This window comes from Vulpes vulpes, chromosome 2, assembly GCF_048418805.1.
Source record: "Vulpes vulpes isolate BD-2025 chromosome 2, VulVul3, whole genome shotgun sequence".
Lineage (NCBI taxonomy): Eukaryota > Metazoa > Chordata > Mammalia > Carnivora > Canidae > Vulpes > Vulpes vulpes.
The window spans coordinates 37,148,709-37,174,200 of NC_132781.1; the positions used below are offsets into that span (position 1 = coordinate 37,148,709).

Genomic DNA, 25,492 nt, shown 5'->3' on the forward strand with positions numbered 1-25,492 from the left:
ACAGGTCAGTCAGAACAAGCTCAGGCAAAAAACCTCCCCTCCCCAAATAAAATGAAAAAATTTAAAAAGAAGGAAAAAGAAAAAGACATCCCAAATCTGATTTTAGACTCATCTCAGAAAGACATCTAGCTTGGCACTATGAAAGAATATAGATTCACTTTCAGAAAAATAGCTTCTAATTAATAACTTCAGAGTCCAAAAGGCTAGTATACATGTCATGAGATTTTCAAATAAAAATCAAATATTTTCCAAAAAACAGAGCACTTTGCAACTGACCACTTATGGCTCAAGTAGCTCATACAAAAAAAATAGAAACAAAATCACTCTGTCGAACAAACAGCAGCAAAAAAATAGGAAAACACATGAGGAAAAATACAAAAAAATGAAGTAGACAGTCGGGCACAAGAAGCTCTGCAGACAGTCAGTCCAATGCCCTTGGACAATGCCTTAGCAAGCCACTGTGTGAAACACGTACTGTTTCTGAAAACCTGCTCCCAATTCAGCATGCTGTTTAAAGATACCTGCAACACTTCAGGAGCCAAAGGATAGATGCAATTTTGTTTTCTGACTTAGCAGTTTGATATACGCAAAAGCTGTAATACTTGGACATTTCTGCCGGAATCTGTAAACTTGGAAGTGTCTTGTGTATCCCTCTCTGGTTAAAAAAACAACAAACCCTTTATACGCATATTTTCTAGAATAATACAGTAATACTGAGATAGTTCTCATTATTAAAGGCCACAAAATGGGTTTATCTTTCTATATAACATACCAAATAAAAGAACAAAATAAAAACGAGGACACTTGGGAATCTAGTTTTCAGGACAGGAAGCTGAACTAGAGAATAAACTGTTTACATGTCAATCCACACAGAATTTAGAGAGGGGCTCCCTTGTAAGATGTTTTCAAATACTTTATGAGAAAGTTAGTAGTTATCCTATCCTACCACCTACAGATTTGTTACAATTTAATACTTCCAGTGATAGAGTTCACGTCGAAAACCGTACCTGAATTCCACTAACAACTCATGCCCTTCTCCTTGCCAGACTCTGGCACACAGGACATCCACATACAAGTTCTCTCCCTCCTCTCTTGTGGGAACGTGGCAAACTGCAGTACAACTGGCTAGACATTTTTACTTTCTTGGCCTAACAAGAATCTGTTTTTGTTAACCAAACAGGATACTATATTTGCAGCTGCCAAACAGACCCAAGAGAAGAGAAAAGGAGAGGGAAACACTGACCTCACTCAGAGAAATAGAGGAACATTACTGACACTGCAAAAGTCTTTATGAAATTCCTGGTGATGTAGCATTCATTCAGCAGTGGATTTTTATGTGCCTTGAACACCAAGCTGGCGTTTGGCTTCAAAAATAAAAATATTTTAGGTATCCGATCTATGTTCCATAACATTCATGGGATCCATATATCCAAGTATCCATAGAATCATATTTAACACTGCTTTAATGGGATTGGCAATGAAGAAGTTATTAGAAATTCATAAAGGTTAAGAGCCAGAGCCTTCTCTACTGAAAATCAACACCCACCGAATCTTTGAAATCTACATCACCATCACCAGAGTAATCTCACCAATTCCTCACCTGCAGCAGGAGGATGCTGGCCACTAACTGTTGGTAAATCCAAAGAGCTATCAGACATGACATGCTTAAGATCTCCTCCCACATCAGCCAGTTTCATGTCAAACTGAACAGAGAGTGCATCTTCAGAGTCCTCTTTGCCAACACTGCTGCCACCAATGGAAGGGAGATCCAGGGACTTCACCGAAGCAGAGTCTTCTTTGGTGTGTCTGAAAGCCACTGATTTCTCGCTCAGAGCTTTGTCTGAGTTCATGGAGGAAAATTTACTGGTGTGGAAGTCAGCAAAATCATCATCACTTTTTCCTGAAGGAGTGTTATCTTTCAATTCTTCAACACCTAGTCCAGATCCTTCCAGAGAAAGTTGTCTGAAGACATCGTATTTGGTAGATGAGGCAGCTGAGTTCTGTCCACTCTTCACTGCGCTGCTTGAGCTGCCGGTTAGAGGAACAGGACTAGCTTCCTCTTTAAGGGTATCATATTTGTCATCTGCCTTTTGCTCAGATGAAATAGAGCTATTACTGAAAGCCATAAAATCTGCAAAGTCATCCTGCTCCCCAACAGATGCTGGACTAGAATATTCACCAAAAAGGTTGAATTCTCCAAAATCATCAGCCAAACTAGACATCTTAGTTGATGCCAATGCTGTCGTGGCTGCAGCAGATCCTGTTGGCTGTGGTCGTGTGGAAACAGATTTGGATGCACTAAATGCAGCTGAAAAAGACAATGGTTTCTCGCTGCTGCAGTTAACTGAGGAAAACATATCTAGGTCTGCTAAGTTCAGAGGATTTTTCACTTGTGTTGGTTGTTTCTGTTGTATAGCTCCTGAGGGGAAGGCTGCTGGAAAAGTTTGGTCTTTTGTTGGTGGCTCTAGTGGTGATAGACTATCGGCGGTTTTAAAATCGGTGAAACCATCATCAGTGCCTGCAGATCTGAATTCTGCAAAGTTTTCTCCTGAAAGAAAAAAATCACAGCCAAATAAATAAGAATGCTGAGCTGAAAACCACATGATGTGCAGCATATTAAATTATAAGATTACTTTTAGAGACTTTTCCCTCACTGGCTTGACATTATTTAACCACACTGTAAACCCCACCAAAACATCTCTTTGGAAGCTACCGATCTGTTTCCCCATTGAAGGCTAGTGATACCAAAATAAATAAAAATCAAACCAAGAACATGTAACAGTATCAGTTTCATTTGCTCATCTAAGTGTGCTATGTCTCCTAGTGCCAGCAGATCCTTCAGTTGGCCAAAAGTGCTGCTCTTAGGACTTTTTCCTCCCACAGTTAGCCAGCCAAGCACACAAGAGAATAAGAAATGCTAATGATAATAATAATAATAATAAGTGCTAGAAAAAAAATAATAAGTGCTAAAGGTTCCTGAGGAGACACATGCTGAAATAATGATTCTTTAATGATAAAATGTTTACACGGTGATCAATCAGGAAAAAAAAATCACAGTTATCGATTAAGTATTATGAAAAATCTTGAATCTAGTATTTAGGATGTTTAACACTTTGCTCAACTAGGCACTTTAAGCACATTGTTAGATATTATGTGGTCTTGTGCCAGTATATGAAGGCATTAATTTGAAGGGAATTTAGATAAAATTCTTGAAAAGGTATTTACTTATTTGCAAAGCATTCTGGCTAAGGACACCTTTTTTTTTTTTTTTTAAGATTTATTTATTTAATAGAGAGAGAAAGAGGGAACACGAGTGGGAGGGACCGAGAATCTCAAGCAGACTCTGCCCCAAGCAGGGATCCTGATGCGAATCTTAATCTCACATCCTGAGATCAGACCCAAGCCAAAACTAAAAGTCACACATTTAATCGACTGTGCCACCCAGGTGCTCCCTCTATCTGTCCTGCCAAGGACACATTTTAAACTGGTTTTTCTATATCCTGCAACAAATAAGCTGAATCTTGTGAGACAAAAATCTGAGTACTTGGGTTGTTCTTGAAATCAGCCATCCCAAATGTAACAATGAGCACTTATTCTTATTTCTAAAAATTGAGAAGGATTTGAATAAATGCCAACTGTATTATTAAAAATTTCAAGGGATAGGATTTTTTTTTTAAGATTTTATTTATTTATTCATGAGAGACACACAGAGAGAGGCAGACACAGGCAGAGGGAGAAGCAGGCTCCATGCAGGGAGCCTGACATGGGACTCGATCTCAGGACTCTGGGATCACGCCCTGGGCCAAAGGCAAGCGCTAAACTGCTAAGGTACCCAGGTGTCCCAAGGTGTAGGATTTAAACTTAATTTTTTAATTTTTAATTTTTTAAAAGATTTTATTCATGAGAGATACAGAGAGAGAAAGAGGGGGGGGGGGCGCACAGACACAGGCAGAGGGAGAAGCAGGCTTCATGCAGGGAAGCCTGACGTGGGACTCGATCCCAGGTCTCCACAATCACACCCTGGGCTGAAGGTGGTGCCAAACTGCTGAGCCACCCGGGCTGCCCAGGATTTAAACTTTAGTTTATATTGTGTTACTCTGAGGAAAGAGTTACTGAAAAACAAATTTTTTTTTGCTAATTTGTACAGAAAATAGGTACAATGTATTTCCACTAAATAATTAAATAGACTCAATTAAGATGCTGATAAAAATATAGACCTATGATTCTAAGAAAAGTTCCTTTTACAATCAGAGTACCCTTATCACTCATAAATTTGAGGTTAGGATACAGGTGATCTCAGTTTTTCTAACAGTATCTGAAAGTCTTCCATAAAATCCACTAGGTTTTACCAAGTAATGAAAATCAGATATAAACCAAATATAAATATAGCTATACCAACATCACTTATTTGAAAATATGAGTGCTGGTTCTGGAGAATTATAAACTAAAGTCTAGGCTTTAATTTCTCTGTCCAGTTTTAAACTTCTATTTGTCCCTAAAAATGAGATACAGAAACATATGAGCTAAAAAAGTATATTTCAAGCCAAAATCTAATTCTTAAAGCTGTCATTAAAATAAAACAGGCTTTAAATATACTGCACTTCTAACATGATATACACTTTGATGTATCATAAGAAAAAAGCATAGAAAACAATGGAAGCTGAGTTTTCCTAATCTGGGATACTTAATTCACCAGGATAATCCATCAACACAGAGAAATGCATTTAATATTACTAGGGAAATTTAAGGAAGAGAGGAACAGCATTCAAAATTTCTATATTTTATGTTTTACGACATACCACTAATAAAACTCAAGTCAATTTCACAAATTGACAGGAGAAGCACATGTGAAACTTAAAAAAAATCATGCTACAATTTTGGTTAAGTACATCACTGATAATATTTGTATCATTTCTGTAAATGAAAATGTAATAAGCAGCCAATTTTGTCACAGTTTAAATTTTTGATGTGCTGCTTTGAAGTATCTGTGAAATTGACAAGTTTTGCTTTGTTATTTTTAAAAAGAAATCACCACCGCAAACTAAACTTACTGATGAATTGTAAATGTTTCCATTAGAACTGTAAGCTAGGTGAAAGGGTCAAAAAGAAATAAAAATGGGTGGATTTACTAGTTCAAAACAAAGGCAATTTTGGGACAAGTAAATTAGTTGCAGTTGGAAGCTTGCATTTCAGAGGGTACATTAATTCTCTGAATCCTCATAAATTCCCCTCTCTACTTGCCTCTTTTTAGGCCCTAAAAACATTTCAAAAGAAGTCACTTTTTGCTAAAACTTCAGTAAGAAGGGTGGGTCACTTCTCCATATAGAGTATTTTCCTCAACTCCTTAAATATATGGCTTAAAATTTATGGTAGGAATAGAAAAAAGGAAATATCATTAATCTCTGTCACTTAATAATCCACAGTTCTAAACAATATACTACATGATTTTTCATAAATTCTAAGACACTAACATACCTGATCCACTAATGTATTTTTAATGAGAATAGAATAAAATATCTTCTCCTAAAATGAACAAAGAAGTGGCACCTCTACCTGGAACTCTTTATTTATTTATTTTATTTTTAAAAAGATTTTATTTATTTATTTATTCATGAGAGACACACACAGAGAGAGAGGCAGAGACACAGGCAGAAGGAGAAGCAGGCTCCATGCAGGGAGCCTGACCTGGGACTTGATCCTGGGTCTCCAAGATCACACCCTGGGTTGAAGGCGGCACTAAATCGTTGAGCCACATGGGCTGCCCTGGAACTCTTTAACTTAAAGTTAAAGCAGGAATGAAAGCAAGCCAACAAAAATGGCAGCAACAATCCAGGGTCCTGTTACTAAAGTACTATAAAAGCAGCAGTAGGTACTGCTTACATTTTGATAGCACCAGTCTTTCCCAGGAATAACATGCCTATGATATGATCATAATAACCACACTACACAAAGAACTCTGATATTAAACCATGCTCTTAACTCCAAACTTGCTTTGTCCCAAGAAGTGATGAAAGCACTGCTGGGAGTCAAATCCAACTACCAAGCCAAAAGTTCCTCTAGAGTTTTTTTTTTTTTTTTTTTTTAAGATTTATTTATTATTTTAGGGAGAGAAAGAGAACAAGCATGAGTGAGTGAGCAGGGGGAGGGGCAGAGAGAGAGAATCCTGAGGCAAACTCCCTGCTGAGTGTGACCCCAGTACCCTGGGATCATGACCTGAGCTGAAATCCGGGTTGGCCCCCAACCAACTGAACCACCCAGGCACCCCAAAATCCTCTAAGGTTTATCTCTGTACTCCTAATGCCTAACATAGGCACTGAGGGGAAAAGTTATAACAACCTAAAGGCTTGAATGAAACAAGAAAACAGTTCTAGAACCTAACAGCTATAAGGGATAGAATATATTTAGAATTGGTGGATTTTCCTTTTTAGAGATATTTAAGTAATACACTTTTTCCTTGGACTTTCACACATTACCGTTCTTATAATCCCCTCTCACCTCCCCGCCCCTCACCCACACCCACCCTGACTTCTACCCCTTGGACAGAAGGGTGAGAACAAATGATTATCAAACTTTCATTCTATATTCTCTTCCACTCTCTTTAAGCCCTTCTATAAATCCTTCTTACTTCATCTTATTAAATTATAGCCACGTTTGAAAATCTTGAAAAGACTCGTTGCTACCTTTTGCATAGTCCACGGACTGCTGCCCTGCCAACAAACAGTTCAAATTCTTGTTAAGCATTTAAATAACTGAGAGCTGTCACAGCCCTTCATTTGATACAGAAGTCTAACCTGGTTGAAGGCTTCCAGTGAAAGGGAACACACTAGGTTCAGAAGAAATTGCCTCAATTTGGAGTTTGCCCTAAATTTTTGAAAATAATGTCCAATAACTGAACTACATATTTTGTTTCCTTGTAATTTCCAGAGACACAAAGCCAAAAAAACCTGACACACAATAATAAAGACATGTTCAGGAGTGTCACTGAAAGAACCAACAAAAATATCTTTTATTAAAAAGTGAGTGGTGGGATCCCTGGGTGGCGCAGCGGTTTGGCACCTGCCTTTGGCCCAGGGCACAATCCTGGAGACCCTGGATCGAATCCCACATCGGGCTCCCGGTGCATGGAGCCTGCTTCTCCCTCTGCCTGTGTCTCTGCCTCTCTCTCTCTCTCTCTCTCTCTCTCTCTCTCTGTGACTATCATAAATAAATAAAAATTTAAAAAAAAAAGTGAGTGGTGCCTGGCTGGCTCAGTCAGAGGAACATGCGACTCAATATTGGGGTGATGAGTTCGAGCCCCATACTGGGTGTAGAGATTACTTAAAATACACAAAAAAATTTTAAGAATTGAAGTAATTTATCCATTTAAGGAATCAAAAACTTACCTGAAGATTTACTCTCTGATGTCTGTTCAAGTTCTCTGAAAGCACTGTATTTATCACCAGGCTCTATGATGAAAAGACAGAAAGTCCATTAAATTTAAGTTTAGGAACCTTGAGATTAAAACTCAAGGAAGGAAGGAAGGCAGACCCAGTTAACCATACATACTTGACATGTATTGTAAGCATTTTATACATTTCTCACAAAAGGCCACCACTAAAAAGGTTTACATTTGTAGGTTTATGAATTGACGTGTTTTACCTCCAAATGGAACAGTATTTTCAGAGGACTTGTCAACTGCAATTCCTTTAAACACAGCATATTTATCCATCGATGCTGATGCTTTAGTTCCAGGAAGTGGCATTAACAAAGAAGGGGCACTAAAAGGGAAAATGAAATATTTCTTAATAACTAGAACACTGAATTCTTCCTTTATCAAGTAGAAGCTTAGAATTAAAATGGCAAACAGGTACAGCCTAAAATTCATGGCTCCCTGCTTTTAAAGTTAGAAACTATAGGTATTCACTACAGAGGTTCAAAAACACTGCAAAAATTTACTAAAATACCACCCATGTGATAATTCTTTGCCTGATTATCTGAAGAGGGGTCAGACCCACACTGACCATCTAATCATCTCTTTAGTAAGCCACAAACACAGTTGGAATGGCACTGGAAATAGATTCTCATAGAATGATGATGCCCTCCTGGAATTTTAACTTCAGTCCATAAAATTGCAAAAGTGAACTGTTTTAAATATGTGTACCCACTACTTTAGAGTAAATTATGTTAACCTTAATATAAATTATTCTTTAAAATGGGTTCAGAATGCAGAGATAGAATAGTTAAGATAAACATCTATTTATGAAATGTTCAAGCAAAGATGTAAATTGTTCTTATTTCATCTTACTGCATTGCTTACTGGCAGTTCACACATCTGATAAGCAGCAGTAGAGTTAATACAATTTACATTTTTACAAGGATCAGCGGTTCCAGCAGCTATCTCTGTAGCAAAACAACAATCACTTCAAAATTAGATAAAGATACTTTTGCCTGTGGACATATTTCTCGCTGGATGGAAAAATAGTGTAATGAGTAGTATCTGTGTGGGTAATTCTTGGATGGCTTAAACACATACTATAGAAGCACTGCTTTTTTTTTTTTTCTTATCACACCCAGGCAGCTCCCAGGAAGAACTACTTTACATATGAATGACTACATTCCACCACTAGTTTGTGTCATTCATTACCACACACACACAAGTTATATAAATGGATTTCTATTGAGTTCTTTGCCCTGAAGCAAAAATCTTTCCACAGTCATTTAAATCATCTTATCAGCGGCCTACAAGCAAGGTAAAAAACCCAGCTCTTGCACATGCATGCTAATGGAGGTCCACGATGCTTTAGGAGTTCGTGCTATCAAAAATATAATTTCACATTACTACAAAACAGCTGCTACATATTTGATCTTGACAAACAGGTCATCATCTGTACATTATAGGTGGATTTTTTTTTAAGTTCCGCAAGTAATTAAACTACAACTCACTGAACAGAATGTTACATGTAAATAAAAGTAATGTTTCAAGGGGGAAAAAAATCACAAAGTTGAACAATCTGTTTTTCACAAACTGCCAACTTTAGCTATGGTCTTGTAAAGCCCACTGGTAAAATCTACTATCACATTTAATTATTAATTTTAAAATTATTTTCAAGATTGGAAAAAAATAGAGGACCACTTTCAAGGTAATGAAATACTGACTGAAGTCAACAATATGAAATTCCACTCAAAAAAAAAAAAAAGCTGACTCAGACTATAATTTTATGCTTATTATAAATGAATAATTCATTCTTGTTCTCTGAAATTAAAAAAAAAAAAAACCTGTTATCACCATGACAATGTTTAGCCCAGTTATATAAAGTAGTTATCTATTCCAAATGTGAAAACTGTTATTTCTACTATTTTTAATACCAGTGAAAGGTACTGAGAGGGGCATTGTTGGGCCAGCGGGATCAAGTGGGATCTGGAGGCACCAACAAAATGGCGGCAGACCCTCCATCTTGTTACCTCGCCTCCGGACTTTCCTGCCACTAGCAGACCTCCCGAGGACAGGTCATCATGGGGAAAACAGGACCTATGCAGGAAACAGGAACCGCACCTTACCCAAACCCCCATTTAAGTATATAAGCAGTTATAGTCCCATACTGATTCCATCAGTAATATGCACTAATACCTATCACCCCATACAGACACAACCCCTTACCCCTCCCCTTAAAAAGCTCGCATGTACTCCCTTTGGGCATGACTTCCCCAGCCCTGCAACTTCCCAGGCTTCACTCCCTTGTGGGCCGCGGAACCTTGCTGAGAGTGCTTCTGTTAAAAGCTTGCCTTGACCCACCTTTGCCTGGCCTATTTCATTTCACTACCAATTGGATCAAACCTGACAGGTATATTGTTTTAAAATTTAAGAACTTGCATTCTGTTGAATGACTTTAGAGAATTTGGCCACCAAAAAAAAAGTATTTTGTTTTTTCTCCAGGGAATTCATTTGTTTTACAATCACTCCATTTGGCTGCCACAGATGATTTTACTTAGTTGCTTACCCTGCTAATGTAGACACATTTTAGACAACAGGTTTGAGCAATGGACACCTAACCAAGACAAAAGGGCCCACAGCAACCACCTGGCTAAATCCAGGTGGACCCATCAGTCAACCCACCTCAAAATATCCACAGGCCCTAATGGACCAATGGGCTACTTGGCACAGTTAGCAAAAACGGGGAAATTCCATTCGTGGCCATGCCTCCCCATCTTCCCCCTTTAAAAACGGCCCCCAGGCACTGCCTAGTGGCAGAGGGTCTCTCCTGTGCTGTTCTGCCTGCTGCTCCCTTACTGTGTATTCCAATAAACTTCTACTTTTTCTGCCTTAGGTGAATTCTTTGACAGCTGGTGCCCGCCATCGGCTTCCACCCGTCATTGCCCCACATCTGGGGACCCCCATCTGATCGTACAGATGCTACACTAAATACAGCCATTTAGGGGGATCCCTGGGTGGCTCAGTGGTTTAGTGCCTGCCTTTGGCCCAGGCATGATCCTGGAGTCCTAGGGTTGAGTCCTGGGGTTGAGTCCCCCATCAGGCTCCCTGCATGGAGCCTGCTTCTCCCTCTGCCTGTGTCTCTGCCTCTCTCTCTCTCTCTCCTCTCATGAATAAATAAATAAAATCTTAAAAAAAAAATACAGCCACTTAAAAAGTAAATCTAACCAACTCAAAGCCCCTATACCTTAATCCTTTTTGGATTATTTTATTATCAGTACCCCATGTCTGTGGTGTTTATTATTCCAGGCTCCCCAGTGCCCGGCACATAGTTAAGTATCTTGTGAATGGATAAATGAATGACAGTGCTGACTTCCAGATCCCCTTTCATGCTGACTCAAGCGCTATTTCTCCTCTGACATCCAGTTCGACACCAATTACTCAGACACAGACTTTTCAGTGGCTGACTCTAAACCCAGAGAACCCCTCATCATCTCACCACAGTATTCCTATGGCAGCTAAATTTACCCCACACAGTAGCAGGATCACTTTCCTCAGGCCACTTCTTATCTCTAAAACATTTTACAGATTACACCACAAATCATAAGCCATCCCACACTGGTGCTGCCCTTAACTAATGGATTCTTTTCACAATACTCTCCATTCCAGCCTACTTCTAACACCTTACTTGCCTGTTCATCTTCTCGGACAAACAATGCCCATTGTTGTTGGTTTTTTTTTTAATTTTTTAAAAATTTATTTATGATAGTCACACACAGAGAGAGGAGAGAGAGAGAGAGAGAGAGAGAGAGAGAGGGAGGCAGAGACATAGGCAGAGGGAGAAGCAGGCTCCATGCACTGGGAACCCGACGTGGGATTTGATCCTGGGTCTCCAGGATCACGCCCTGGGCCAAAGGCAGGCGCTAAACCGCTGCACCACCCAGGGATCCCCCATTGTTGTTTAAAAAAAAAATGCTGCCCAAGGGTCTCCTGGGTAGTTCAGTTGATTAAAGAGTCTGACGCTTGGTCTCAGCTCAGGGTCTTGATCTCAGGATCATGAGTTCAAGCCCCTACTTAAATAAAATTTGGAAAAAAAGAAAATGCTGCCCCAAGCAGTCTCACCTAGGTTTAGCTATTTATATCATTTAACAAATATCCCTTTAAAATAAACTCATAATATAGAATAGAGATCATAAACTAGGGAATTCACTATACATATACACATACAAAGACTGAAGGACCACTGCTAAGAGAATTTTACCAGACAATACAAATACCCAGATAAAACTAAGCTTATCACAGGAACTATGTTTTCTGCATTTGTAGTTCTAGAGCCTACCCCAATGTTTGGCATATAGCAGATGGTAAGCAAATGTTTCTCAATGAGTAAATAATGAATGTGGATTCTTAGACATGAGCAAAATGTTTTCATGTAAGCATGGAAGTAATCAAGTCAGAACTGAAGAGAGTCTACAAAGTATGACTGTGTATGAAAGTAAACTATTACGTGGAGATCATGCCATGCAAGCTGCCAATATCCCATATGTCTCAGATCTGGCCACCATCTTAGAACTTTCTACACCCAAATTTCAATTTCACCTACTGAGAGTATTTTTTCCAGAGGAGTAAGCCACTAATTTGATGAATCTGGTTTGTAACATTCATAATGCAACACATTCATCCAATAAACCTTATTAATTACATAATATGGCTAACTACTGCATACATAGCATTGAAAGACTGTCTTCAGGTACAACGGCCTGGTAAGGGAAATAGGTGAACCAGTAATCAGGGCACAGATATCTGTTAAAGCACCAGAGCAGTAAAGAGGGGAGGGCCCTCATCTCTGAGGTGAGGCTTAATGCAGAGGAGTTATTAAAAGCTTCCTATGTTAAACTGATTTTTGAAATAGAACTACAATTAACTATGAGAGAATTTCCAATTGTAAGAGGTGAAAGGTCAGAAGCCAGAAAGAGCAGGATCCGTTTGGAGTCATTCTGGCAAGAGCTGTGGGTAAAGGGCAACAGTGGAGAGAATAAGCAGGAGCCTTCTCCCACGCCAAGCAGAGTTGACAGAGCTGATGGTGGTAAAGGAAAGAGTGGGAGCCAAAAATAAATAACATGTTTCTGATTTGGTAACTGGATATGGTGACATGACTCACCAAGGAAGAGAACAGTGATTTAACAAATTTTTATCTAGCTCTGAGTAGGAAAACAATGAATCTAATTTTATGCAGGTAATTTGAGATGCTCTGGGTCATTCAGATATGTTCTAGATAGCAGAATGTATATTTTGTTTGAAGGAAGAGCTCTGAAAAAGAAATATTATGTATCTATCAGGTTAACGTGTGTGCCAGTGTAGCGGGCTTGGAAATCCCTGTACTTTATAGTCCGGCTTCTCAAATGTTTCTCCTATGTGTCATTTACATTTGTTTGACTTATTCTTAAAATCAGGAGAATAATTCATTTCCTAATTTGTAATTGCCTACAATGCCTATCCCTTAGTTCTTGTTACAGTGTATATACAGGAAGCATTAAGAGATAATCAATTGGTTAAAATGGGAAAGATGAGTGATACTGCACAAATAGGAACACAAGAGAAATGGTGTATGTATTCTGACAAAAACAAGTTCCAAAAATGACCAAAGAAATTCCTATTGCTTGCTCAAAGTCTTGTATGTTCCACTCTGTGGAAGAAGTAGTATCTAAAAACTTTTTTTAAATGATGGAAAGGTCTTGGCAACATACTAAGTCAGCTACTGTACCTAAAACTGAAGCTAGTACATAAAACATTAGAGAAATATTTAGGCAATTATATATGCAAAGAAACAGAAATTTCAAGGCCTAAAAGTCACTGATGTCAACTTAAACATAAGGGAGACATGAATAAATAATCATATTTAGATTTCTGAATTATGATTTCTCTGGAAAATCAACAGTATGTTATGCTGCAAAAATATCAAATTTTGTGCCCCTGTCGAAAAAGCTTTTCAATACCCAAAGACTTGCATCTCACATGAGAACATGAAGTCATCACCATACAAGTACACTTGGCTATAATCAGGTTTAGCACAAATACATACATGCAAGCAGGTGTGTACTGAGAGGAAATAGTAGGGCTGAAATTTTATGTGGACAATGCGAAGAAAAGTTTCAAGACTAAAAGTATGAATGAAGAGGGAATAATCAAGGGAAGTATGAGAGTAAGAAGTCTTAATCTTCTTACTTAGGCTTCTCACTATGGATGCCTCTTTCTCAATTATTAAATACAATGTTAACTATATTCAACCCTTTTCACCTGTTTCCATGCTGGGAATTACTTGTTTTTGAAGAAGCAGGCAACTCTTGGAAATCACTGAATGAATCATCAAGGGAGCCTGACTTAGAAGCATCTTGAAAATCCTGGAAGTCGTCTTCTTCTGGTTTTACCACCTACATTTATAGAGAATATTTAAATAGAAAGATTGAATTGATAAAATAGTAAATAACAACCGTTAAACTCAAAAACTACCTTTCAAATCTCCCTATTTAGGTACCTAAATTAGGTAGGCATGACTATCTAATTTTAGAACACACTTTAGATATAACACCAACTCAAGTATCAAAGCAAGAATCTGTCTTGCATTTAAAAAAATTTTTAATTTCTTCCTTTTTATTTTGGAGGAGGTTGGGAGGGTCAGAGAGATAGAATCTTAAGCAGACTCCACCCCCAGTGCAAAACCTGACACATGGCTCAATCTCACAACCCTGAAATCATGACCTGAGCCAAAACCAAGAGTCAGAAGCTTAGTGGCCTGAGCCACCCGGGGGGCGCCTGTCTTATATTTTTAGATAGTTTCTTGTACAAATGGTAAAAGACTGGTTTTAAAGAACGAATCTACACTTTATTTTATTTTTTTAATCTACACAATTTTAAAACACCTGAATCACGTTTAATAGATTACTAAGAACCTGCCATCTTTCAAAAATATTTTATAGTGATGTAAATTATAAGTGATACAAGCTTGTTATAATCCATTAGTATATGTATAAAGTCAACAATGAATACTGATTCTTAATCACATGCTCCAGAAGAATGAGCTTATACTACACTGTTCTGCACTTTTAAAAAAGATGTAATTAAAAATATAACGTGAAAAAAAAATAAAAACATAACGTGGACATCTTTTCCATGTTATACATGTAGTTCATTCATTTTAATGGTCAAATAGTTTACCACTATATGGATGAAGCAAGATTTATTTATTTTTAAAGATTTATTTATTTATTCATGAGAGACAGAGAGAGAGGCAGAGACATAGGCAGAGGGAGAAGCAGGCTTCCCGCAGGGAGCCCGATGCAGGACTCGATCCTGAATCCTATGAGCCGAAGGCAGATGCTCAACTGCTGAGCCACCTAGTCGTCCCAGCAAAATTTATTTAACCTTCCTTCTTCTGAGGGACATTTAGCTATTTCTAACCTTATACTCTAACAAACAATGCTATAACAAATATCCTTGCATATTCTTGCTAACTCAGTTACTATTTCTGTGGGATAGATTCCCAATAGTGTGACTGCTTAGGTCAGAAGACACGGACATTTAGAATTTGGGTAGCTATTGCCAAACATGCCCTCCAAAGAGACTGTACCAGCAAACCATTTCCCCTACATTTTCACTGACACTATTAGGTTTTCTAAACTTTTTGCTAATCTGAGAAGTGAAAAATAAATGGAAGCATTTGAATTTCAGGTTTAATAGCTTTCCCAAAAGACACAGTCTAGGAGTTTAGTTAACCTTATTAAGCTTGATGTTTAAAATGTATATCCTGGGGTGCCTGGGTGGCTCAGTGGTTGGGCATCTGCCTTCGGCTCTGGGCATTATCCTGGGGTCTGGGATCGAGTCCCACATCGGGCTTGCAGGGAGCCTGCTTCTCCCTCAGCCTAGTCTCTGCCCCTCTCACTGTCTCTCATGAATGAATGAATGAATGAATGAATGAATAAATAAATAAATAAATCCTTTAAAAAATGTATATACTATAGAGTACTATTAACTTTTAGCTAAAATTCATATCAAGGCTTAGGAAATTTCATTTTTTAAAAATAATAATTTCGTATTGTTTTACTACTGTTTAATTTTCACCTCCAGTGTCCATCCATAATACAGCAATCTTCTCTGGGTCCTCAGAAAAAAAGCCACCCAGATTCACTTTCAGGGATTATTTGGAATATGCACAGCGTCTCCAATTACCTGATTTGCAGGGTAAGTTGGCATGAAGCCACTGGAAGGCTGGGCTGCAGCTCCCCCAACTGGTCCAACAAGGTTAATGCCCATGACTGGCTGTCCAAGGTTGAGGGGTAGGGAGCCTGCAGGGCCTGAAGACATCCCAGTTGGCTGACTCACTGCAGTAGGCAAAGTCATAGGAAAGCCACTTAAAGTTGGAACAGGAGCGGCTGGAAATTGATTTAAAGCATCAGGACTCATGGCAGGAACACCCCTCTATACAGAATAGAAGGAAAATGGAAACATTTTATGAGATTGCAAACCACATACAATCTAAATCCAGCAAAGTGAGATGTAAATGTAAACTCTGTAGTCCTGGTATGTTTCCACTCTGACTCCCACAATTCATGAATTTGATACAAGAAAATAACTTACAAGGTTAATGTAAACCTAATATCAGGCAAAAAAAATGGTCAGCATATCTCAATTGTGACACTGTACTCTCTGATGAGTTTGGTTAACTCATAATCAAATCATTGTACATGAGAAAAATTGCTACCAAGCCAAGAATACTTTACATCTACAGAATTTTAAACAAGGACTTCAAAAACAGAAAGAATAATTTCATCTATTACGGAATAACTTTCAAGTTCAGAAAGGATATAGTTAGGCCAAAGAATGTTAATATATATTAAATAGCCTTTAAGCAAAGGAATATTTTGCTGGTGTGGGCATCATATAAACCACACATTTTTGAAGTACTGTATCCTAAGAATAATCTAAATTTTAATGTACAAGGAGTTCTATAATGTTGTAGTCAAAAGGATGTACATTGAAAACTTATTTGCTCTAACTTAAGAAACAGTGTCTACCTGTGTTACTGCTATCATGGCGAGAACAGTATAAAGTTCCTCCTTAGTAAGTTTGCCAGGTGTAGTTCGATTAGCTAAGGCCCAAATCTGTCCAAGGGTTTCCCTGGGAAGTCCAGATGACATCAGAATGGGATAAAGTTTAGCAGTATCTATTCCAGTTGGAGTCATTGTGATTTCTAAAATTTTCTTATAGGCATCTATCAAAGGAAAGACCAGATTACAAATGTAAATATATTATACGTGATTGCTGTTTTTGTTGTCATTGTTGCTTACACAAGAATAATCTTAAATCAAATTGCTTTAATAAAACTGAAGTCATGTCAAGGTTTAAACTGCTGTAAAGATTATTCAAAAGGAAATATGCAACACACAATGAGGGTCTGCAGCTTAGAAGACAGACTGGAGTTTGGTCCTAAAGATGAAGATTTGAGGCTAAAAGAGAAAATCTTATAATTCAGGAGAACATAGTAACAACACTAAGATGGAGGCAGTAATAAACAGATGCTTTGCACTATAAAAGAGAAGTCGTAGAGTAATGATTGTGGGAAGAATTTGAAAATAGCAGTGGGGAGGCAAGAACTATACCAATACCACCTGTCTCCTCCAGTGATTAGAGGAGGTAAGATGCTATGGGAATACAGCTTTCAGAAAAAGCCACACTTTCAGTCAAGGTGAGAAAGTAGAGTATGTGTTTGAAATAAAAGGAAGGGACTGCTGAGGAGTTTTTCCACAATCAAATGGGGTTTCCAAAGGACAAAGTGGGAAAGGTGTTAAGAGATGAGGCTGCCATATAAAACAGGATACTAATATCACATGGGACATATTTTTATACTAAACAATTATTTACTATTTATCTGAAATTCAAATTTAAATGGATGTTATGTTATGCTTGTTTGCTAAATCTGCTAACCCTAGTTAGAGTAGTTTTGGGGGATGAAACTGGGTAGAGCTAAGGCAGACAGAATAAAAATGTTTAAAGCAAAAATTTTACATCTAGGATTTAAATATGGGTTAGAGATTAGTAGGCAGGCCATAAGAATATATATTTTGGCTGGGAAATTATGTGTGCATACATGTTTGTAAGGAGGGAGAAAGAAATACAAACTGGCAGAAAATGGAAGGAATTCTAATAAATACTAGATCTGGGTTATGTTTGTTTGCCTTGAAGACACAGAGGAAGAAGATGCAAACGGTCTAACTGGCACTTGGAAGAAAACCTATTATTTTTATGTACAACTGAAGTCCCATAGGATTTGAGACAATCAGCCTTTCAATTGGTGAGTATATGATTATGATGTAAAGTAGACATTACTGGTGTTTTCCTAAAAGAAGTTCAGCTACAGTTTTCCAGGGGTTGGCAAAGTAGAGCAAATCAAACACATTACAATATATTAAGACTGATTAACATATGCTGCTATAATAGTCGTTACTGTAGGCACATCAACTGTGGCTCAATAGACTATTTCCTGGTATAAACTGAATACTACCACGAAATACGCACCTTAGTGATTTTTTTAGCTCAGCAGTAATATTAAAGAAAAAAATAAACACCACTTTCCAATGTTGAAAAAGGTGCCACTTGGTCTTTTACTTCACATATTACATGACAACTCATAAGACAAATATATTTTATTTATTTTATTTTTTAAATTTATTTATTCACGAGAGACAGAGACAGAGGCAGAGACACAGGCAGAGGGAGAAGCAGGCTCCCTGCAAGGAGCCTGACGTGGGACTCGATCCCAGGTCTCCAGGATCATGACCTCTAAACCGCTGAGCCACCCAAGGATCCCCGACAAATATATTTTAAAATATAAAATTAATCACCAAGAGTTCAGAAGATTACATTAAACATATTAGTACTACCCTTGATAAGTTATTAATAATCTATGAAATTTTTAAAAGCACAATAAATCCAAGCAATGCTTTTAGAATAGAAGTCTATAATGGAAAAAAAAAAGTCTATAATGGTCAATAAAATATTAAAGCAAAATATTCCTCCCTCATTTGTATAGCTATAAGCCTCATATATAAGGCTTCCTAAGAAACACCAGATCTTTTTTTTTTTCTTAAGATTTTATTTATTTAAGAAAGAGGGAGTGAACACAAGAGGGAGAAGGGGCGGGAGAAGCAGACACTCGGCTGAGCAGGTGCTCAATGTGGGCCTTGATCCCAGGACCCCAGGATTGTGACCTGAGCTGAAGGCAGATGCTTAAGTGATTGAGCTACCCAGGCACCCCAAGAAATACCAGATCCTTTTTTTTTTTTTTTTACCAGATCTTTTTAATTTCTGTACTCTTTCAGAAAAAAAATAAACAAGAAAAAAGTTAAAATTTCTTCTGCATATTTTGTAACCCAGCGGTAAAAATTCACAATTATGTTTTCAACATTTAAATCAAAATATCCAAATAGCAACCTTGGACAAAGCAGCTTTTTTATTTTTTTTTATTTTTTTTTTTACCTGGAACCAAACTTTCATTGTAAATCCAAGGAGGCATTCTGGGCTGAACAGGATCCTGTGAGGGAAATACTCCCACACCTAGAAGATAAGAAACAATATTTAATGCACATAACAGTCCAGGGAGAAGACTGGGGAATTGTATTGAGTTACCCTTTTTTTATAAGAAGAGCATTGGCTGAAGATACTAAAAAAAAGCCACCAATACAATGAGAAGATTTGATTTCTAAACAACTCTTATACATTAGCTATGTCCTAAAGAGTAAGTGAAAAAAACTAAGATCTACCAAATCAATATTTGGTAGAACCATACGCGGCTTGCACCATTTCCCAAATGTTATGAATTAAAGGAGAAAACATGACAGCTGGTGGTTTACAAATTACACATGTAAAAAAAATGTAATTGCTCAAGTTTTCCTTGCAGCTTTTAATAGTATTTCTTTGCAAAGTCTTATATATATATATATATATATATATATAAATTTTTTTTTTTACCTAAATATGACACTGCTGCCAGATGTTTAAGATTTTTTATTTTTATTTAATTCAGAAAAAAATCCTCCAAAAGTTGCCTCCTAGGCTGCGCAAATTCTAATTTATCTTTGCAGGCTGAGTTGATAAAAACTTGGATCTTTTAGGCAGCAGTGTGTAGGATTTATTTCAGAGAAGCAAAACTATATATATTCTCATTGGTGACTTTTCCCATTAAATTTTAAATTTCAACCCTTATAGAAGATCAGAAAGTATAAGAGGGGAAGAAGAGTTTTTATAAAATAAAAAAAAAAACCTTAAAATCAGGAATGATTCTGATTTAAAAAACTGGTTATCACAAAATTTTTAAAAGGAGTAACTATGCTGAAAGAATTCAGAGCAAAATCATAGAGGTTAATTGGAGAAAGAAATGCATTAAAAATATTTTAAGCAAAACACTGATTAGCAAAATCAAGCAGCTTTCATTTTAAGATTAATGCTTAAGGTGTTAGCATTTGAGCGACATTTGGTTAAATAAACTTTTTGCTGAATATTTCATGAGCTCACCACTCTCTTCAATGGACAGGTTTTGGTCTGAAGTTTTTTCTGCCTCTGCAGTGGTGGTACCACTTACACGTCCATCTACAGCACCCCCGTTTTTGGCCGTTAAACTGGGATGGTTCTTACTGGAACCTGGGCCTAGGGCTTTGTGCCCAACTTCAGAGGTACTTAATTTAATTTGTTCCTGCCCAGATGCACTTATATCACAAGATACTAGGAGCTTCTCCTCCAAGGTAGGGCCTAAACAAACAGCATGAAGGGTTATTTGTATATTAATTGCAAATTTCTGTTTTTTTCAATCATCCACTTCCACCCCCAGATTCTAAGGGGTAGGCCCTGCAACACATAATGTAATTTTTGAAATAATTCAATCATTTTTGGGTGTGTTTCTACTTCAGCTGACTGAGGAAGTTTGGACTAAGTACATGTCTGCTAGGATCTATGTCTCAAGAATTAGTAACTGCCTCTCCCTCCCATCAGTTCACAAGTGAATAAAACTAAGGTACAGTTTAAAGTTTTGTCCAAGAACACACTGACAATAAATGGAGAACCCAGGCTTCTGAACCCCAAATGCTCTACCACTGAACCAGAGACTTTCTGATGCAGCTTTTCTTGGCTCATAATTCTGAAAAAAATACTGGTAATTTTCCCAAACCAGAGTAATTTTTAGAAATCAGTTTGGTTTTTAAAGTTCGAAGGTGGTTTACATAGCTCCTAACTGAGGAGCAAAAGTTTTAAATCATTTTGCTGGAAGGTGAGGCCCCCAGGGGAAAAAAAAATCTAGATTCTTATTTTGAATTTCAATAGTACTCATATATTCAGATACATGTTTCTTTAGCAACATCAGTGTATTATTCTACTTATATAAGAGAAGTAAATTACCCAAGATTATCTTAAGAATGCTTTCATTAGTATTCTAGGAGTTACCTGCTTTCTGGACATTGTATGAGGCCGCAGCAGTAGAGAAAGAAGGAATTTGCCCGGGGCCACCATGTAAGGCCAAAGACACTGGAATCTGACCTGGAGGGAGAGGCTGTGTTCCAGCCTTCTGTGTATGTAACTGGCCAAGTGGGGTGGTGGGATGGAAAGACTGAAAAGGCTGGGAAGTGGAAGGAACACATGTGGGCACTTCAACAGGCCCCTGCATAAAGTCACTGAACTCTTCTTCATCAAGAAAGGCAGATGATGGGGAGACAGTTTTAGTAGAATGAGATGATGTGGGGTAATCTGCAAAATGGAAAATGGCAATGAAACACATGGAAATGAAAATCAACAAGGAAAAAAGAAATTAAGATGTAACAATTCAAAAAGAATATACTAAAACATGAATAGCAGAGGTGAACAAGAAATAACATGAAATGAGAGTCAAGTAGAATTATTAAATGAATGAAAAACACTTTGATGTCTATTTACATACATTTTTTTCTTTTCAAAAAGCAGTTTTAAAGGTATTTTGCATTTTGTTCAAAAACAGAAAAAAGTAAAACTCAAAATTTCCTTCCTTAATTAAGTTCATACCACTTTTTTCTGCTGAGACCACTAATAATTTACATCATAGTGATGATTACTTTTGACATCTGAGTGATTTGCTGGATAATATCCTCTCAGACCAGTATGTACCACATATTAGCAAACCTATCTCTATGCTGTTTTTTAAAAAATTTTATTAAAAAAAAATTTTTTTATCTCTATGCTGTTGAATACGTTTTGGACAGATACGTACTTTGATGATGAAATTTCATTATGCCAGTTAGAAACAATGCATAATATATTCTTGACATTTTTGATATATCACACATAATCCATACTTTGCATATATAGTTCACATCAGTAAAGTTACCACTCGAGGAATGAAAATTACAAAAGAAAAGAACATTAAACACAATACCAAGATGGTATTGTAAAAAGCATCAAAAGTGGGGCATCAGGGGATCCCTGGGTGGCTCAGAGGTTTGGAGCCTGCCTTTGGCCCAGGGTGTGATCTGGGGTCCAGGGATCGAGTCCCACGTCGGGCTCCCTGCATGGAACCCGCTTCTCTCTCTGCCTGTGTCTCTGTGCCTCTCTCTCTCTCTCTCATGAATAAATAAAAATCTTTAAAATAAAAAAAAAGTGGGACACCATACAATGCTGAGTCAAATAATTCAACAGTCAATTTAAGAAAGTAAACCCAGACTGAGGACTATGTTTAAAAGATCTTTGGCTCTAAAGTCTAGAAACATCATTGCAGCTTTTTACTGTTAAATATGAGACTTACTTATATAATAAATCTTCTCCACAGGGACTTCATTTAATATTATTCTTGCTTCTTCACATTTTTTCAAGATCCACAAAATTTATTTTAAATAAGTCAACTTTTAAAAACTAGAGCCACATACAGAGAGGCAGATAAAGGCAACATCATCCCTGATTATCTCCATCTCTGCCCCTCCACCATCTGCAGCCAGCTTCAAACTGGACTACATACCTCTCAATCTGCCTTTTTTGTTGTTGTTGAGGAATGGCTAACACATAACATTATATAGTTTCAAGTATACGACCCAGTAATTGGATAATGGTATATACTGTGAGATTATCACCACAATAAGTCTAATAACCATTTGTCACCATACAAGGTTACAAAAAACTTTTTTCCCTCATAATGAGGACTTTAAGCCAACTTTCAAATGTGCAATACAAAATTACTGATTACAGTCCTCATGCTGTACATTAGAGCCCCACTGCTTATTTATTTTATAACTGTAAGTCTGATCCTCTTGACTACTTTCACCTATTTCACTCATCTCCCATCCCACCCTCCACTTCCTCTGTCAACTACATTCTGTTTTCCTGCCTTTGTTTTCTTTTTCAGATTCCACATACAGGGGATCCCTGGATGGCTCAGTGGTTTGGTGCCTGCCTTTGGCCCAGGGCGTGATCCTGGAGTCCCGGGATCGAGTCCCGCGTCGGGCTCCCAACATGGAGCCTGCTTCTCCCTCCTTCTGTGTCTCTCTTTATCATAAATAAATAAATAATCTTAAAAAAAAAAGATTCCACATATAAGTGAAATCATATGGTATTTGCCTTTCTCTGGCTTATTTCACTTAGCCTAGTACCCTCAAGGTCCATCCATGTTGTTGCCAATGGCAAGATTCCATTCTTTTTTAGGGCTGAGTAGTATTCTCAGAATACTGAGTAGTATTCTGTTGTATATATATATACCACATCTTCTTACCAATTCATCCATCAATGTATGTCTTTCTATTCCTTGGCCATTATAAATAACGCTGCAATGAACATGGGGTGCGTAGATTTTTTTCAAGTTAGTGTTCTCATTTCCTTTGGATAAATAACCAGTAGAATTGTTGGATTATATGGTAGTTCTATTTTTAATTTTTTGAGGAACCTCCACAGCTTTCCACAGTGGCTGTACTGACCTACATTCCCACCAACAATGCATGAGGGTTCCCTTTTCTCCACATCCTTGCTCAATACTTGTTTCTTGTCTTTTAATGACAGTCATTCTAACAGGTATGATGTGATTTTCATTTCCCTAACGATTAGTGATGTTGAGCATCTTTTCATGTGCCGATTGACCATTTATATGTATGTCTTCTTTGACAAAATGTCTACTCAGGTCCTCTGCCCATTTTTTTCCGTCAAGTTTTTTTTTTTTTTTTTTGCTATTGACTTGTATGAGGGTTTTTTTTTTTTTTTTTAAAGATTTATTTATTCATGAGAGACACACTGAGAGAGGTAGAGACACAGGCAGAGGGAGAAGCAGGTTCTCTATGGGGAGCCTGATGCAGGACTTGATCTCAGGACTCCAAGATCACGATGATGTAAGCCAAAGGTGTATGCTCAACCACTGAGCCACCCAGGTGCCCCAAGTTGTAAGAGTTCTTTCTATATTTTGGGTATCAGCCCTTATGGATATACAATTTGCAAATATTTTCTCCCATTTAGCTGATTGCCCTTTTGTCAATGGATTCCTTTGCTATGCAGAAAGTCTTCAGTTTGATGTAGTCCCACTTGTTTATTTTTGCTTTTGTTGCCTTTGATTTTGGAATCTGATCTCAAAAAAAAAATATTGCAAAAACCAATGTCAAAGAGCTTACCACTTATGTTTTCTTCTAAGGGTTTTGTGGTTTCAGTTCTTACATTCAAGTCTTTAATACATTTTGAGTTAATTTTTGTGTACGGTGTAAGACAGTAATCTAGTTTCATGCTTTGCATTTGGCTGTTCAGCTTCCCCAAAACCACTTATTGAATAGACTGTCCTTTCCCCATTGTGTATTCTTGCTTTCTTTGTCATAAATCGTTGACCATAAATATGCTTGGATTTATTTCTGGGCTCTCTGTTCTGTTTCACTGATCTATGTTTTTGTTTCTATGCCAATATCATATTGTTTTGATTACTACAGTTTTGTGATATACTTTGAAATTAGGGTATGTCATGTCTTCAGTTTTGTACTTCTTTTTTTTTTTTAATTTTTATTTATTTATGATAGTCACACAGAGAGAGAGAGAGAGAGAGAGAGAGAGAGAGAGAGAGACAGAGAGGCAGAGACACAGGCAGAGGGAGAAGTAGGCTCCATGCACCGGGAGCCCGACGTGGGATTTGATCCCGGGTCTCCAGGATCGTGCCCTGGGCCAAAGGCAGGCGCCAAACCGCTGCACCACCCAGGGATCCCCCAGCTTTGTACTTCTTAAGACCACTTTGGTTATTTGAGGTCTTTTGTGGTTTCATACAAATTTTAGGATTGTTCTATTTCTGTGAAAAATGCCATTGGAATTTTCATAGGAATTGCACTGAATCTGTAGATTGCTTTGGGTATAACAGGGACATTTTAAAAATATTAATTCTTCTAATCCATGAGCATAAAAAGGTATCTTTCCTTTTTTGTGTGTAACCTTTTCAATTTCTTCCATCAATGTCTTAAAGTTTTCAGTGTACAGGTCTTTCAACTCCTCCATTAAATTTATTCCCAGGTTTTCTGTTCTAGTTGATGCAAGTATAAATGAAATTATTTTCTTAATTCCTCTTTTTGATAGTTTGTGTATAGAAGTGTGATAGATTTCTGGGTTCTCTGTTATAGAGTGTATAGAAGTGCAATAGACTTTTGCATATTGACTTTGTATTCTATAACTTCACTGAATTCATTTACTAGTTCTAACGTTTTCTTGGTGGTCTTTAGGGTTTTCTATATGTAAAGTTTCTTCACATTTTTAACTACTTTATTTTATTTTATTAAATATTTTTATTTATTTGTTCATGAGAAACATGAGAGGCAGAGACATAGGCAGAGGGAGAAGCAGGCTCCTCAAGGCAGCACAATGTGGGACTTGATCCCGGGACCCCAGGATCATGCCCTGAGCCAAAGGCAGACACTCAACCACTGAGCCACCCAGGTGTCCCACATTTTTAACTACTTTAAATTACTTTAATATTTACTGAAGTCTAATGCTTCAGAAGCAGTTTTTTTTTTTTTTTTTTTTAAAGGCTCTCATCTGAAAAATGGGGACACCACATGCTTTTCTTTTGGA

The 25,492-nt window shown here is 37.4% G+C and overlaps 1 protein-coding gene across 18 annotated transcripts in view; it reads right to left on the reverse strand.

Annotated features, from left to right (window-relative positions):
• SYNRG (synergin gamma) overlaps positions 1–25,492 on the reverse strand; it is an 85,773-nt gene that overhangs the window by 29,600 nt on the left and 30,681 nt on the right. For 8 of the 18 annotated variants that reach the window (XM_072747678.1, XM_025996112.2, XM_072747677.1 and 5 more), the window contains exons 7-15: positions 20,897–21,196; positions 19,976–20,209; positions 18,941–19,018; positions 16,480–16,676; positions 15,635–15,883; positions 13,706–13,839; positions 7,639–7,757; positions 7,383–7,445; positions 1,601–2,548 (exon numbers count right to left, since the gene is read on the reverse strand). In XM_072747678.1, coding sequence (XP_072603779.1) covers positions 1,601–2,548; positions 7,383–7,445; positions 7,639–7,757; positions 13,706–13,839; positions 15,635–15,883; positions 16,480–16,676; positions 18,941–19,018; positions 19,976–20,209; positions 20,897–21,196 — 2,322 coding nt within the window. The remainder of the gene's footprint in view (positions 1–1,600; positions 2,549–7,382; positions 7,446–7,638; positions 7,758–13,705; positions 13,840–15,634; positions 15,884–16,479; positions 16,677–18,940; positions 19,019–19,975; positions 20,210–20,896; positions 21,197–25,492) is intronic. The other 10 variants (XM_072747681.1, XM_025996119.2, XM_072747682.1 and 7 more) reach the window with 2 other exon arrangements.